This window comes from Hyposmocoma kahamanoa, unplaced genomic scaffold, assembly GCF_003589595.1.
Source record: "Hyposmocoma kahamanoa isolate Upper Pololo Valley unplaced genomic scaffold, ASM358959v1 99879, whole genome shotgun sequence".
Lineage (NCBI taxonomy): Eukaryota > Metazoa > Arthropoda > Insecta > Lepidoptera > Cosmopterigidae > Hyposmocoma > Hyposmocoma kahamanoa.
In genome coordinates, this window is record NW_020656077.1 from 1,270,857 (window position 1) to 1,288,914 (window position 18,058).

An 18,058-nucleotide genomic window follows, 5' to 3' on the forward strand; every position below is an offset into this window, starting at 1 on the left:
ACACTTGATGCCAAGGTTGATGCGAGCAACGGCCGCACTCGCTGGATTGTTGCCGAACCTCGGGGGACCTAACGCTGCTTGCAGGCGGCTATATGTGGGCATTGTGCGTTCTATGGCCTTATATGGGGCCCCAGTGTGGGCTGAAGCCCTAAATGGCGGAAATGTGGCCCTATTGCGCAAGCCTCAACGGGCGATGGCAATTAGAGTCTCGCGAGGGTACCGCACAATTTCCTACGAGGCGGCCTGCTTGCTGGCAGGGTCTCCCCCTTGGGATTTGGAGGCGAGAACTCTCGCCGCAGCTTATGTGTGGCGTGAAGAGGCGCAAATTCGGGACCTCAGACCAACACCCGAGGAGGTTGAGGTTAAGAGGTCTGAGCTGCGTCTCATTCTATACGATGAGTGGCGACGGAGACTGACGCAACCCTATGCTGGTCTCCGAACAATCGAGGCAGTTCGTCCAGTCTTATCGGAGTGGCTGGACAGGAAGTATGGCGTCCTGACATTCCGCATGACACAGGTGCTCTCGGGGCATGGTTGCTTCGGGAAGTACCTGTGTCGAATCGCCGGAAGGGAGCCTACTTCAGCATGTCACCACTGTGACAGCTGCCTCGAAGAGACGGCCCAGCACACGCTGGAGGAGTGTCCTGCATGGGTTAAGCAGCGCGGTGAACTTGTCGCCGCCGTGGGGAGCGAACTTTCTCTCCCAACCATAGTTCGCTCAATGGTTGAGAGCAAAAGGTCGTGGGACGCAGTCCAGGCATTCTGCGAGGAGGTCATGGTGAAGAAAGAGGCGGCGGAAAGGGAAAGGGAAGATTCAGCCCCTGACCCGATCCGCCGTCGGAGAGTGGGTCGCAGAAGGAGAGCTATGGCTCTTCAGCTGCCGACATAGGCGGGTAACGGGAGGCGAAAGCCCCCGTGACATGGGTCCATGAGCGGCAGACTTAGGGGATTCCGTCGCTCGTTACTGGTGGACCCGAGATGGCGGCGTATGTGTTCCGCGTGTGCCACTCAAGATTGTTGACGGGGAGACAAGAACTCTCCCCGAAAAGCGAGATGGGGTTCGGCGCCCAGTCGGATCAATCACCGCCGGAGTCGCGGAAGAATGCGTAAGCGTCCCCGTGTCTTCGGCACATGGTGAGAAGATGGAACACCGTCAGGTTTTAGTCGGTAGGAGTCCGACATAACTCTTCGCCTCCCCCGGGCGGAGGGTATCCATGAGGATTTCCTGACGTAAAAAAAAAAAAAAAAAAAAAAAAAAAAAAAAAAAAAAAAAGGTGAACGGTAACACACGCTGAGTTGGATCCGTCGTTCCAGCTTATAGATAGGTATATGTAATAATTAATGTGAATTATCTGTTTAGCTTGAATTATCTTAAGCTGAATAAACGTTTCTTTCTTTCTTACTTCTGACAAGGAACTGTTTCACAAGGAGCTCTATTGCTACTAAAAGAATCATAATATACAGGTCATCGTAAGGCCATGGTACACAGAGCGAAAGTATACTATGTTCCTTGCAAGGAATTAATCCTTATAATGAACTCTTCTAATCGACACCACAAAATTACAGGATTTTTTTCACCTTTGGTCTGCTGGATAAATAACGGTAAGCAACTTTTTCAAAACCTTTGAATGAAGTATTACTTACTTTAAAAAATAATGTCTCATGAAGCAAAGTATCCTATATTTAAAACACTAGGTAGGTAAAGTAACAGTTTCTTTATTGTACTTACTTTTTGCGAGAGATCCTTGTCAATTTCTTCTCTTTGTTTTCTTATCTTCTGTACAGATTGTTGAGCTTCCTGCATAACACAAATGTGGATCAAACAAAATTGTTATTTTCACGTATTTGTTTAAATATTATTATCTGTTCTTGGCACTGCATCGCATAGCTGTTACGAAACCAAATATTTCGTCAGGTATTGGGGTAGCAGTTTAAAGTTTAACAAACACACTACTGTAAATCAACAGCACCTGTTCCTTTTCCTTGGCCATGTTTTCAAACTTAGCACGAATGGAAGATGGCTTGGCGCCGCCGATGTCCGGTTTCTGCTTCGTGTAGTTGGTGCCAACTTTCTCCACATCACCAAACTGGTGCGCCGACTTGTCCACTCGGTCTGTTTCTACGCCGAATTTGCCCCCGAAGCCCTGATAAATTAAAAAGTGTAAATGTACTGAAACAACCAATGTGTGTCCCGCTATAGGTGCCCACAGTTTACTCGATTTTTGACGATCGTTACTACGAGTTATTAGTAATCGACAAATATAAAGGTTAAAGTTGAACAAATTTGTAGACGCCTATGCCTAATTCAAAAACACATTTACTAACACTCCACAGCATCGTTGGCTAAAAAAACGTCTGTTGCTTACACATTTACTTTACTCGATTTTGTCTGATCACACGTGTCGATCGTCAAATAAATCAAGCAATTCTGTATTTGTTCCCCTTATCGGATAAACATGCCCTCTAAAATCGTCGCCCCATAGCATATTAAGAAATATTACACTGGATCGACCCGTACGTATAATGACGTCACAGGCATAAGGAGGGATGATGTTAGCGGAATTCCAAGTTTTCAAGAGTTTCATTAACCGTCCCCGATTATCAGGTTTCACTACCAAATTATTGCTTACTGTCGAAGTATGAATTAAGTAAAAGGCAGGTGATAAAAACAATTTTAGACGAACCTTCTTGTGGTCCGTCTGGCTGGCATGCGCGGTGGACTTCTCCTGGTGATCCCATCCTAAGGCGGAAGCATCTTGTCGATCCGTTTGCACTCCGAATTTACCACCGAATCCGAGCGCATAGTCTAATACAAAACAAAAAAACATATTTTACATTGAGTATGCCACATTGTTTCAACTAACGCAGTTTAGGGATTACATTTTTATAAGGATTTTATACGTTTCATACGGTTTCTCGCCTCCAGTGCAACGGAACAAGATACGTCAATGTGTAGCTTGATGTGCTGGCGTTTGTACATTAAAATGTACTAAATTTAATTACATGCATACCCTGAGTTTTGTATAAAAAACATATTTTTCTAACGTTAATAAATTTGAATGCGATATTTTCATTGTAATACACAATATTTTTTGGGTCTTCACATATCATGTACATTTGGAAATACACGATGTCTCAGGAGAATATATATCGCTTCGGCTAAAACAAAATTTCGTTAACTGACTTGGCCGAACAGTTACCATGCTGGTCTGTCACGCAAAGATTCCGATTTTTGAAGTTCGATTCCCGGGCCAGGTGAAATATTTGTATAGTCTACATTTATTTCTCTCGTGAGTTTGGATGTAATTTGTGGTTGGCAATGTGTGTGTCCATGGCACCCGCGACACAGGGTTTCCCTAGTGCGTTATTATTATGGGCTATGTTGAGTGTGTGTGCATTATTATTATTTGTATAAACTACACTACAAACATACAATTTTCTTTCCTTGTCATTTTTTGGGTTAATATAAAAAATACGTGTTTTCAATTATTTTTTGGGGTGGTGGGCGCTGAAATTTTTTAACTTGCCAAGTGAGTGGTGGGAACCTATGGTCTAACACATTCAATGCCGAAGCATGTTCAATAAACAATAGTCAACTTCTACGACGTTACAGCTAACATTTTCCTTCCTCGTAACATTAAACGCAATTTGAATTCCTCTTTTCTTACTATTTATATAATTTTTTTTTTCGATATTAATCACGCATTTTTAAACAACTGCATTGCATACCTAACAATAGTGTATAATGTAATTTTGCGCTATATAAGAATAATAGCACCAACTGTTATTCCAGAAAGCCACATATACAACAAAACCATTAATAAAAAAAATAAAACAACTTGATGTCCCAAATATCATGTAACAACATACCTTTCTGTGATCCGTGATGTTGCATTTCCTCCCTGTGGTCCCAGCCGACAGCGGAAGCGTCCTTCCTGTCGGCCTGCACGCCATACTTCCCGCCAAAACCAACCGAATAATCCTTTTGAGACGGATGTTTCTCGACTTCTTCTCTGTGTTCCCAGCCGGCGGCACTCTACATTAACAAAAATATATATAGCCACAATCTCTGTGCAGAGTACTAAAAAAAACTGACCTCAAAAGTCATTCTTCTCCTAGTTTGCCACCCCTAGAGTGGAATATTTTCTTCAAATTTAAATGGGACCACTACTGAGGTACCCTCTTTCCAACACAAAAAGAACCATGAAAATCGGTTCACGTAACATACATACAAAAAAAAAACATAGTCGAATTGAGAAACTCCTCCCTTTCTAGAAATCGGTTAAAAACATGTGGATTACTCATTCTGAAGATTAATTACAACGAGTTTTATATTGTATCAAGATTTCTATTACAATAATATTACATTAAGTAATCTGTGGATAATGTGGTTGATTGTACTATTAACTAAACCGATATTCTTATTATGTATAACTCACCATGTACAATTGTTTGTCATTCCTCAATAAATACAATAAATTATGCAGGGTATTTGCAAAATACTAACAACCTCTCAGGACTACATTGCTAACATCTTAAATAACAACTTAATATGTTCCTTGACTTTTAATAATTCATCAGAGATTACTTTTATGCAAAGCGCTGGAGCGTAGTAGTAGTAGCGAATAGTACTGCTCTAATTTTTAATTGCGTCTAATTTTGATTCTTAAGCCAGTTTTAATACCAATCTGTAATGGCTACTTCTAATCATGTGCCAATTTTAATACCAATCTGTAATACTATATAACTCGGCCGGGTAAGTCTGTCCCACGTTTAGTATTTAAGTAGGTTGTGTTTTGTAGCGTTGTACCTGTTTTTAATATACCTTTTTTTGTTACAGCCTCTTTTCGTCCCTTTCGATTTAATTACGAATAATTTTTTTGCGGACCGAAGTAGCCTATTTTATAGCCGTGAGCCTGGTCATGGCTCATTAGGGTTTACAACATTTTCAGACTTACTACCTTACTCACCAAATATAGATCTAAAAAGTGTCAGATAGTACAACAAAAACTTTGAAGTTTATTTTTGGTAAATTTATTATTACGTTTTGTAAAAAGCATTTGAACAAAAGTTATTTACTATGTTAGTAATATGGTCCAGGGAGGTTATTGGTAATTTACTAATAGCACTATATAAGTGCGATTTAAAATAAAAAACAAACCCACCTTATCAACTCTATCCGACTGCACACCATATTTTCCACCGAAGCCCTGCGAGTAGTCAGTCTGCGACACGTGCTTCTCCACTTTGGCGACATAATCGTGCCCTACTGCTGATTTGTCCATACGATCCGATTGGACACCAAACTTCCCACCGAAACCTATAAAAAAAAATTAATATGGATGCAGTAGTGCCACTCTAACCAAAAATCTCATGGTCCATATTATAAACACCTTTTCAATTTAAGTATCACGGACAGTCCTATATGCAGAGCGTAGAGGAAACGGCCGCACACATCATGTTACAATGCTCTGGCGTTCCCCAAGTCTTCAGCAAACCCAGGAGGATGCTGATATTTTTGGAGGAGCTTGGACGGTACAAGTACGGGACCTGTACCCACCACACATAAAATAGGCGCCTAAACGTTGAGTAGCAGACGCCAGCCCGTTGCACGTGAATGCAGCGCAGTATACGAGATACGCATTGGGAGTTACATATTGTTCGAAGAGTCCATAAGGAACATACTAGGATCATAGCATCAGAGGCATGTTGCCTTACCTTGTGAATAATCTTTCTGTGATACGTGTTTTTCAGTTTTCGCAACGTAATCATGGCCGACGGCTGATTTGTCCATTCTGTCACTTTGTACGCCAAATTTTCCACCATATCTGTGTGCAATAAAATATTCACGACTCCGAAATACTGAGAAAATTTAAATAAGTAGCTAATAAATACTGCTCGAAAATGAAGCCTAGCTCCTGATATTCTTTGTTTTTCGTTAATCACGTAAGAAAGAAAATAACAAAAGAAAATATAATGGCTCTTTTTTCCCTACCACTATCTATAGTGTTGCAAGAATAATACTAAATAAAAAACTCTTTAATTCAATGTGATTATCTGAAACACTGTTACAGTATCTACATTAAATAAATATTACAGCAATAATTAATTTAACATTCTTACCCGTAAGAAGGTTTTGGTCCTTCCGCATATTGCTTTTGCTTAGCCAATGTGTCTGCTTCTAAAACCTCTTCTCTCAATTTCGCCATACTGTAAATTCAATCATTAAAATTGGCTAACAAAGCATTGAGAGTAAGAACAGTTTAATTTTTATAAGTAACTAGCTGGTGCCTGCGACTTCGTCTGCGTAGAATAAGTACTTTGAATATCCTACTACTGTACTATGTAAATTTTCATAGTTTTGTTTTTTTTTTTTAATTTATAATATCGAGTGACGGGACGAACAGGTCGTGCGCCTGATGGCAAGCTACACGCCAGTACATAACAGTTGCAGCGGCACTCAGAACTATAAGTTGCAAAGATCTGAGGGGCACTGCCACTGCGCCCGTCACCCTGAGACATAAGTTGACAAGTCTCATGTAATGTAATTTCACCAGCACCCTTACCCTTCAAAACCAGAACACAGTAATGCTGACATTACCGCTGGGCGGCAGAAATAGATAAGATGGCAGTTCTTCCCAGAATGAACTCTTTCACAAGGAGCTCTACCGCTACTAGGTTCTTGCAAACTTTCCCTTCCCTTTCCTCTCTCTTATTTTGCCCCTTTTAAGATTTATTTTTGTAAAAAGTAGCCTATGTCCTTCTCCTAAGTCCCATCCACCTCTATACCAAAATTCATCAATATTGGTTCAGGCATGAAAATGTAACAGACAGAGTTACTTTTGCATTTACAATTTCAGTCTGAAAGTGTGGATATTGAAAATATTAACACTTGTAAACATTGAAGGACGATGTGCATTATATGATTGAGGATTGATAAATTTGGAACGAATTTAACACTATATTATTAAGCAAAGAGTGGTACACATATACTATTATTATTTTCTACTAATTCCATAATCCATCCACTATTGGAATAAAAGTCAATGTAAGGGGTTATTGTTAGTAAGCAGATGTGGTTCGAGATATCATTCATGTAGTCTACAGTAAGCACACAATAAAAACAAGGGCAATGTACCCTTATATGTATCGGATTCGTAACGACTTCCTTTGACTGTAATTTATTAATAAACCAGACAAACATTGACCCCATATCATAATAAAATAAATACCATTGTCTGATATTTTGAAGTCTGTCACAGCCTGAATCAATGAATGAATGCTTATGAATAACGAAACTCACTCAATAGCTTCTACATTTCTTCCACCAGGGCCCCATCTTTGTTCATGCTCTGTGACATCATTTACAAAGTCCGGATCAGTCTCCCAGTCCTCCGCCTCAGGCATGGCAGGAGCAGCCACATCAGTTGCCGCTTTCCACATCTAAACCACACCATACATGCTGTTTTAGTCAGGTAGTTTTCTGTAGTTAAATGTGTTTAAGGTCCTTTGTGCATCACACATTACAAAATAGCTTCATCATTTCTTATTGTGTACAAACCAGCAAGCAAACACTATTAATCTGGTTAAGTGGCTACATGCTGACATGTACAACACCATGGCAGTATTCTTAACATCACAAATGTGTTGCTGGCGGATAGTACAATGGATCCTAAATCTTATGTGCCTTGACACAAGATCCCAATGATTGCAAAGGAACACACTATCTTACAGAATATGTGTAAGTTGGTACATAAAAAAAGACACTCATATTAAAAAAAAGTGTTTATTATTTTTGCTAACTATAACGGCAGCCTTTAGTATTGGTCTGTATAATTTTGTACAAGTTTGTACTGAGTACCACCTACACAGGTAGCACAATTCGTACAGATTGACAGCTGAGTATTACAAGTCTTAATAAGTATAACAAAATTTATTTATTAATAAATTTAATCATATACATCACACTTTTAACAATAGACCGTAGAAACAATTGAATTGGCACATCTCTAATCATCTGTGGAATTTGCACCTGCAATTGGTTTGTGCATACTTAAATATACTTGATGGCCGCATTTACAGATTTTGTCTTACTTATAAAAATAAAAGATTACAGACAGGGAAGCAAGTGGCGAAAAACACACATGTGAACAGGCAACGTACATAACTTTCCAAGAAATAGGTTATTTTTTATGATATTGGTAATAACATTGACAGGCTGGAAATGTGGGTTTGTTTGAAAAAACATATAATGCCATTTAGATCTAGCAAAATAGTTTTAACTTCCAATCTGTATCAATTTTGGAAACCTAACAACTCCTATAAAATGGTAAATTATAATGAATATTAAATTGCCTTAACTTCTGCAATGCTGATACAAGTATACCAGTCAGTTTTCTGACTTTTGCATAAACATCATTCTTTTGCAAATCTAAAGAAGGAACACAACACTGTTGCATTACAATACCAATGACTCATAAAAAAAACATTATCTCATGGTTACTAAAGCTTCAAAATGTTATTTATGTTAATTATGTGTCAGCTGAAGAGGAAAACAATATTAATTAGAATAACATCACTACACCTTGCTATCAATATCTTACCATATTGATGACTAACAGTTTTTCTGGAAAAGTTTAGTAATACTTCAATAACATAAATTAAGGCCATATCTAATTTTATCTTGGTAGAAAAAACTGATAAGAAAGTACTAACATAGGCACTCCTACAAAGAAATACCAACATTAGCAAGTAAAATTTTGCCTAAAAATTTTGCAGTCTAAATAAGTACCACAAATCCGAAATGTCCGAAAGTTGCGAAAATTGGAAACCAGGTTTCATAGCAGCAAATTAAATGCCAAGTTCACTTTTATATAATGACAGCCAGCTTCAAATTGACATATTTTGGAAAATTAAGCCATAAAATGCACTGACAATCCAAAATAGAAGGATTTTCGATAAATATTTTCTGTAAAATTCATTAGACTTTAATTAACACAAAAATACTGATTTAACTATTGTATACGATATAACACGAACATATTTTCAATACCAAACCAAATTTACACAGTTAAATGTAAATCTTCCGATCGAATCACCTTAAAGATATGGGACGGCCAAATCGCGGTTATACTTATGTAGTAAACATGACTAATATTCGCATAGCAATCGGTCTAAACCAACAACTTTGAATTATTTGTACTAAGTTACAGAAATGTTACAATATAATAAATAGTACATACCTTGCGATAGAAAGCCGGCCCAAACGAAGTCTCAGTACCACGTAGACAAGAAATCTGTTTAGAGCGCGCAACTTTTTATTTAATACAGCTAGCTAGATGTTGTTCCAATGCCCACCACAGATTGTACGTACAACTAATAAACTCTAAGTCGATTTAAAGCAAAATACTTAAGAAATAGGATATTATTTGATTTGCCAGCACAGATTTGCAGTGGGTTAAAATCCAATCAACCCGCCCGGATTTTAAACAGGTTTTTACCCAAAGTAGGGATGCACATTACGATTAAATTTTTATAAAGATCGATTCAAGTGTAAACGATCTAGCTATTTTTATATCGATTCATTTCAATGCAATTTTGCAAATCTAAACAAAAAAAGCTTCTTTAAACCCCTACTGAATCGTAAGGTAGTCAAATTATATTGGTCTGCAAGAAAAGTAGTTTGCTAACATCTATCCATCTAAGTCTACGATATTTGGCAATTGTTACTACTTTGTGCCATCTGAATATCTTTTCTAATTGGTTAATATAACTGTAAATTAAAGTCGCAACCGGCTGAGGCCGAAAGGGCTGTCAAAATTAAGTTTTTTTTATCAAAAGTTATTTGAAATGATTTTTATGAGATTGATTCAAGAGCATATGTGGATCTGTGGATCGATTCAGAAGCACACGATCCATTACGATCCAAAAAATCGATTCCAAACATTGTGAATTGTACAACAACAAAATCGTGCATCCCTAACCCAAAGTGCTGGGTTTTAATTCATTCTTGCCCAAAATCGTGGGTATTCCATCATCATCATCATATTTAAGAGTTACAATCTTGTTGGTGGATCGTCTTCCAATCGTCTCTGCTATAAGCCAACTCCTTGACCTCCTTATGTGACACGAAACCGTATCTTTCTATCCTAGGTTGACCTTTTCCTCTCTTCCCTTCCATTTTTCCCTTTAAATCATAGATTTAGTATATAAAATACATGCTTTAAACTGACTTAGAAATTGTCGTGTCGTATTAAAAAAAACCAATAATTTTTCCCTCGTCTATTCTCTATTATTCAGGATCGTTCTTTTCTCGTTTACCATTCTCAATATTTCCTCATTGTTTTTGGTTTTCTTTTCCATCCTACTTACGCCCTTCATTCTCTGCCAGCAACACATATCAAAACAACAATTCCTCTAACTGCGTTGAAGTTTCTGCAAATGCAGCAATGTCGTCTGCGAAATATCGATGTAAAAATCTTTTTTAGATAAACAAGAGGCAATTCCTTGCAATTCTGTGGATTTTCACTACTAAGGATGCGCATTAAGATTCGATTTTTATGAAGATCGATTCAAGTGCATACGTTATTACGATTTTCTGTATCGATTTATTTTAACGTGATGTTTCAATAGAAAATCAAATCGAATTGCCTAGATCAGAAAGCAATAAACATTTGATAATAACATCTATAAATTTGAACAAAACTCGATTTACAAGAAATATTTAGTTGTATGTAACGTAGCTTTTGCCCTCGATTTCGCACGTTAATGGGTTATTACCCGATTTAAACCTGGCTAACAAAGCGTCGGATTAAAACTCGAGCACATGCCCACCTCTGATTGCGAGTCGTTTCATTACCAAAAATCTATGGTCTTAGTACTTATTTGGTCTGTGGTCTTCCATTTCCATTGTTTTCTTGTAGACAGTGTGACCAGCGTTTTTCCAGAAGTTACTATTGAGTTGTCTAGATGGCGTTGATAATTGTTATTATAGGGTATAGTGTTCTGTATTGTATGTACACTATGACATACATCATGACACGCTTGATCCCTATAAAAATACGTCTTATTCGATTAAAATAGCTCAGGCCCCAGTTCCATTCATGTTTATTAAGAATACAGGTGAAAAATGAAACCCTCACTATTCGTAATACGAGTATGTAACACCCTTAGAACTTCTACTCAATTCACAAACCTTTATTCTCAAAGTGCATTTTATGGACGTTAACGACATAGTTGCAAAATTTTCTATTATTTAATTACATTATAATTCGTTTCTCATACAAAACATTACGTAAACACATTTAGTATAGAATTGTAAGCAAGTTCGGTCAAAGAAGTATTTAAAAAAATTACAAACGAAAAAGACACGCAATATTTAGATACAATATTTACGCAATATTCTATTTTTTGTTCTTCAATAATTTTTTTTTTGTGTTTGTGATGGATATTTACTCCTTTAAATGCTCTTTAAGTTTTTTTAGAGACAAAATCTCATCACGGCAACCATAAATTGCAACTTTCCAATAACTTTGTAAAATGACTGTACTCCGGTAGAGTGTGAAATTGAAACTGAATCGATATCAAAGAGATTTAAAAAATTCAAAATTCAAATCACCTTTATTTCTTAAGCAAATTACACTGAAATCGTCTAATTAATTAAACTCTACTGCTCATTGGTAAGGCAGAGTCCCCTGAGAAGAATGAGCTAGAAACTCTAGGGGTTGCTCTTTTAAATATACTTTTGAATACATTTAAAATTTACAATATTTATTTTAAACATCTTAGATTGAGACTTCCTGCAAGAGTTAAACGGGTCACTACCACGGATTCGTGTCATCCGAGTACGCCGATGCTGTTTATTAAGTATATTAAGTATGTAGTATAAAGTTATTGTTTCACTATAGTTTTAAGCCTCGTAAATGGCAATATTTGAATATCAACCGGAATCAAAAAATTTTATTTATACATTTAAATGGATATGTGACTTTGTGAAGACGACTGCCAAGAATAGCTAGTTTGTATTTATTTCTCGTGTTAATGTTATTCTGTCACTATTTTTAATAAAAATTACTATTCTCCTTAATGTAAATAACATTTTATGTAAATGTACTGTTACGCAAGTGTAAGAATATTAATCTCTTTAAACTTAGGATCTCTCAAAGACACTCTGGGGCCCAGATTGTAAATTACCCTAATCGCACGTTTCTGCAGGATAAAGATTCTATTAGCTGCGGCGGCATTACCCCAAAACGAAATGCCGTATGTCATTAAACCATGAAAGTAGCTGAAGTAAACCAGTCTAGCTGTTAGTCTGAAAGACTTTGACACTGTGCAGCTAAGCCGTTTTGATAACTTACTTATATGTGGATCCCATTGCAATTTAGCATCTAAAGTTATACTTAGGAATACAACTGTATCTACAAGGTTCAATTTTTCGTTTCTCACTATAATGTATCCAGGCACATATGGCGTATTTTTACAGTAACAATTTAGATTTACCCAATGTTAGGCACACGGCCGCAAACATTATAGTTAGAAACGAAAAATTGAACCTTGTAGATACAGTTGTATTTCTAAGTATAACTTTAGATGCTAAATTGCAACGAGATCCACATATAAGTAAGTTATCAAAACGGCTTAACTGTGCAGTGTCAAAATCTTTCAGAAGCCGAAACAACTAGACTGGTTTACTTCAGCTACTTTCAGCATTTTGTTTAGTAGTAGTAGCGGGGTAGTGCCGCCGCAGCTAATAGAAACTTTGTCCTGCAGAAACGTGCAGTTAGGGCAATTTACAATCTGGGCCCCAGAGTGTCTTTGAGAGCTAGAAAGTGTGACAGCTACAAAGTGTCCGAGAAAAGAAAGCGATTGATCCCTTCTTGCGTTAAAGTTCCAGCGATAGCATAGTCCGATACATCAGTTTCTACAGTAAAAGGGATTTTGTCATCAATGGCGTGCAGAGATGAGTCCGCTATTTCTTTTTTTATTAATTGAAAAACATTCACAGCTTCTAATGACATAGGAAATTATTCTTGTGCAAGAGAATGGATTTTGTTTGAAAAATGAGGAATCCATTTCGAATAATGTGCAAATAGTCCTAGGGCTCTAGGACCATTTGTCTTAGAGAAGCAGTGCTTTCAGGAACGGGGAGCTCTAAAAGTGGGCGTAGTCGATCAGGATCAGGCTTTATTATTCCATCGTAAATACTATAGGTCAATATATTGATTTGCTGTTTTGAGAATTCGCTTTTATCTAGATTCAGGGTCAAGTTATAGCGAGTGGCGATATCGAGGAAATGTTTCAAATTTTCGTTGTGATATTCTTGGTCTCGTCCGCATACAGTGATAACATCGAGATATGCGTATATCCCCTGGGATTTTTTCTTTAACTAGGATCGTGTTGATAGCCCTCTGGAACCCTGACCCTAACATCACATTTACATCGGTGTAAACGAGTGTTGCGAAGTAGAAAATAGTTTTCCGTATCACACAGCCGTGGATTACGACGTGCATAATTTAACAGTATATTTTCATAAAAATATACTTTGTTCTTGCTATCCTACGACGACATTTTTAATACTTCAAAATGTGTAATAAAATATTATAAGGTAAATTATTATAATCTCTAATTAAAACCAGTTAAGTACCTATATCTTAGTAATATTATAAGCAGTGTATCCTTAATATGCAAATTACAAGTATTACGTAAAATAATATTTATATTAATATAAATATATTAATACCTAAATCTATACCCAGCACAGGATGATTGATCAGGGGTCACCCTCTGCTGGGCATAGATTTACGTGAAATGAATGAAGGAACATAAATCTTATCTTAGTTACAGCGCGATTATATGAACATATATATTTCAATTAACAAATTATAGAAAATTAAATTTTTATTGAATTGATATTCAGTTATTTTTTGTGAAATTACTCCACTAGTTTGTTATAATTATTAATACAAAGATCGAACACTCAGAAAAATATTCCTTCGATCCCCCTATAGAGAATAAATATATAATATAAGGTAAATTATAGAAATACACTCACACTTTATTGCAAACTTGCCGAACGAAACATTGGGACAATCACGAAGATAAAGTCGACGCATTTAAACAAGGAGTACCTATAACGCATCGCGGAACTTTAAAAGCGTAAGTATAAATGTTCTGCAATATTGCACCGGCCGTGAACACCGCTACCAATTAAATCATGTACATTTCCTACGTGAAAGTGACTCAATGCAAAATCACATTATGCACATTTATGGCGAATCGTAAATGGAGTGGAATTCCTTGCCTGCAGAATTGTTCCCTGAACGGTATTTTTTAATTTATTTATTGAGGTTCATCAGCAATTGTTACATCGATACATGTACGTTTTACAATGGTAAGGGTGTTAAGCTAGATGCACAACTATTTAAAGATTAAACACAGCTTGCATTAAATTGAGCAAAATAGCCTTAATATTACAGTGTATTATACAAAGAAAAAAGAACAAACTGAATTTAACGATAAAATATGACAATCAGAATAAAAAATATACATCCTAAATGTAAAGGCTTAACGTAATATATTTTTTTTTGCAATTAATGCTACGAATACTGCTAGTTTACTTGCTAAGGATTGCCTTGCGGAGACCGGTTATCGAGTCCGAGAAAATATCTACTGTTGCACTATACTCATTGTGCAGTCTGGACAGACGGCTGACCAATGAATTGAGACCCTATTTCGTTCTCCTGTGTGGTGGTGACAGAAGAGCAACTATCTTTTTACTTTTTTATTTTTAATATTTTTCATTTTTTTTTATTAATTTTTTATTGATGGGGAACGCTAAGTTTGAACATTGATGTCAGCTGTGAGCAGATAATCCTGTTAGTAAATAACTTGTGAAGGAAGGCTAGGTCCAATAGATCTCTGAGCTTTTCAAGTGAGATCATTTTGAAATTTTATAAACTCATTTTATAAGAGCGTATTTTTTGGCTGCACCGGCCGCGAAAGTCAAGTAATTTACGAAACATTTCTGTACCCTTTCTAACCTAAGTGTGTGGGTTGCGTAATGTGGACGCCACACTATAGATCCGTACTCCAAAGTACTACGAATAAAACTATTATATAAGATTACTTTTGTCACTGGATTCTTAAAATTTTTGCTGTTGCGGAGTACAAAACCGAGAGTCTTAGTTGCCCTGAGTATCGCCTTGTCAATTTGAGGTACAAAGGTAAGTTTAGACTCCAGTATAATTCCCAAGTCCTTGATTGTGTTCACTGTTATTATCCACGTATTTATCTACGTGAGTATCCACGCAAGTTTTATCCACGTGGTACTGGTAAGCTATTTGATTTAGATTACGTGTGAAGGACATTTGGAAGCACTTATTTGCATTAACTTCCATACTACTTACTCTACATCAGTTATGTATTTTATCAATATCCATCTGAAAAGCCTCCGAATCGGCAGTACTATTTGTACGGCGAATAAAAAGGGTATTGAGTTATTTAGTATCGCCGGAATGTCGTTAACAAATATGTTAAAAAATATCGAGCCTAAATGAGAACCTTGTGGTACTCCGGATGTAATTTTTAAGGAGTTGGACTTGTATCCATTCAACACTACACAGAAAGAACGATTGCTTAAATATGACTGGCACCAACCGAGCATTGGTCCGGCGACAACACACGCGGACAGTTTAGCAATCAGCAACTTATGGGAAACTCTATTAAATGTCTTACTGAAATCCATGTAGATTACGTCAACCTGTTTACCCACATTTACAGACATTAGAAGATTTTCTACAAAAGTTACCAGATTAGGAGTGGTTGATCTTGACCACAAGAAACCATGTTGATAGTCGGTAGAAATTTTTTTGAAGAAATTTTGGAGAATGGGTGTGACTAAGGCTTCCAAGACTTTTTGCAAACGTACTCAAAATCGAGATCGGTCTATAATTAGTAACTATTTTCATCGTTACTTTTGAAAATTGGAACAACCTTACAAACTTTCCATTGTGTCGGAAAGATACCAAATTTAAGGGACTTATTGCAAATAGTCAGTAATGGAGTTACCAAATAAGGAGTTATTTAATTAAAAAAAAGGGGGTATATCGTCTGGTCCTGCTTTTTTTTTGGAGTCTAATTAATTCAGATATCTTAGAAGAGGTATTCTTCCTATTTCTAACAAAGTTAGGGAATCGTTATTATACCTTGAGTTCGTGCTGCTCTAGCCTATTGTTAACATCTGGTAAGTTCACCAAGTGCACTGATGCGAAAAAAGATGTAAACAAATTACAGATTTCCACTCCGTTTGAGACGTTCTTGTTTGTATTGTCATCTAACATTGACGTTGGATAAGAGCTCTTCCCACTCGTCTTATTTTTTAGATGAGTCCAAAAAAGTTTGAGATTGTCCTTGACATTACATTCAATTTTATTAACATGATAGAGCCAATTTCTCGCATCTTTTACTTAATAATTTTAGACTGAGGTCGTCCAAAGGGTTATTGTATTTTCGAAATCTTAGTCGTAATTTGTTCTTTTCCTTTAGACGGCTGGTACTTCCTATTCTTAAGTACGTGTAAGGGCACAAATTTATTTATAATCATGTGCAACTCAGAATAGAAAATATCCACCATCGCATCAACACAATCACAGTTACTGAACTTTTCGGTCCAGTCAATATTACTTAGATTGGTTTTTATAGAGTTAAAGTCTGATTTATAATAATTATATCAACGTTGACCAGGATTATCTTTCAACGTCTCGCTGCCAATGTGTGGTGATAGATCAATTTCAATTGGTGGATGGTAAGGGTCTAATTTGCTTAAGCAAGTAGAACTGCCAACCACGCGGCAGTGGGGCATTGGTAAGAACTAAGTCCAATATTTTATTGTTTCCATTCACCACAAAATTACTTTGTTCCAAACCACACTCAGAACAGAATACAACCAACGATTATGCATTCATACAACATATGTGGAATCGCCAACCAGACTCCAATTCAGGCAACTAAGGTTAAAGTCGCCGAGTAAACAATAAACCGATTCGACACTACACTGATCAATAGAAACTATTTGTTTGACGGTGTTAGATATGATTATGTCAATCGTAACCCACAGATCCTCACAGTTGCTTTCCCAGAACAAGACTCTATAAGAGTTGTGTTGTGTACATCGAAATCACAACACTGAACATTTGTGTAAAATTATTGTTTTAGTGCGTAATCCTCTAACATTTTGATAATATATTTTGAACATTGGAAATTTAGCGAGTAAAGTGAGAAAAAAACATTAATCAGAACTGTAAAATTGTACAAAGCAGGACAGCAATTTATAACTACTATTTTTTCTTATCTATGGAGTCCATATCAGCAATAAGCTTGTAATGAGCATCATCGTCTCTGCGTACAATACTCATAGCTTCCTCACGCGTACCTCTGCCTCGCACAGCAATGATAGAGAGGTCCCGACCCTTTACAAGAAGGCCGCCGTCACTTACGGAGAGTCCAACAAGATGATACAGGAGGCACCGAGTTCCGAGAATTTTCTCGAGCGAGAAATCCGAATAAAATTGACTATGGCCGCCGCAGTCAACAGCAAATAGCCCAAGCAAGAACAGGAGTATGTTAGGAAGGCAAAAAAACCACCGCGCAACAATAACAACGTTGTTAGGAAGGAAAGAAATTAGAAAAAATTCAAATCAACACTCAAAAATGCCACTAGCGACACGCGCGAATAAAAGATATAACTTCGACCCTTTTAAGGCGAAAGTGAATAGGCATTATTTAGGTGTGCAATGTGCATGTTCCATAATCGGCCTCAGTGTCCATCAGGTGAGATGAGGCCAAAAGGGCACTTATTAAAAAAAAATTTTTTTGGAATACGCAAAATAAAATTGCAAATTGTTACATTTTCACATTATTTAATTTACTACTGTTGAAGTACTAAAGGAAATGTATAGCCCTGGAAAATAATGATAAAACATTCAGCTTTTTAACCTGAAAAATTCCTTCTGATTATTTTAATATAGTACTAGTATATACCTAATGACATTTTAAAAAT

General features: G+C 36.8%; 1 protein-coding gene across 1 annotated transcript in view; it reads right to left on the minus strand.

The window, feature by feature from the left end:
• The window catches only part of LOC113239399 (src substrate cortactin), a 16,123-nt gene extending 6,863 nt beyond the window's left edge, over positions 1 to 9,260 (minus strand). The window contains exons 1-9 of the mRNA XM_026476392.1: positions 9,243 to 9,260; positions 7,304 to 7,443; positions 6,124 to 6,210; positions 5,719 to 5,828; positions 5,166 to 5,320; positions 3,871 to 4,036; positions 2,685 to 2,806; positions 1,971 to 2,144; positions 1,730 to 1,798 (exon numbers count right to left, since the gene is read on the minus strand). Of these exons, the coding sequence (XP_026332177.1) occupies positions 1,730 to 1,798; positions 1,971 to 2,144; positions 2,685 to 2,806; positions 3,871 to 4,036; positions 5,166 to 5,320; positions 5,719 to 5,828; positions 6,124 to 6,210; positions 7,304 to 7,443 (1,023 nt within the window). The 5' untranslated portion in view covers positions 9,243 to 9,260. The remainder of the gene's footprint in view (positions 1 to 1,729; positions 1,799 to 1,970; positions 2,145 to 2,684; positions 2,807 to 3,870; positions 4,037 to 5,165; positions 5,321 to 5,718; positions 5,829 to 6,123; positions 6,211 to 7,303; positions 7,444 to 9,242) is intronic.
• Between the last annotated feature and the right edge of the window lie 8,798 nt (positions 9,261 to 18,058).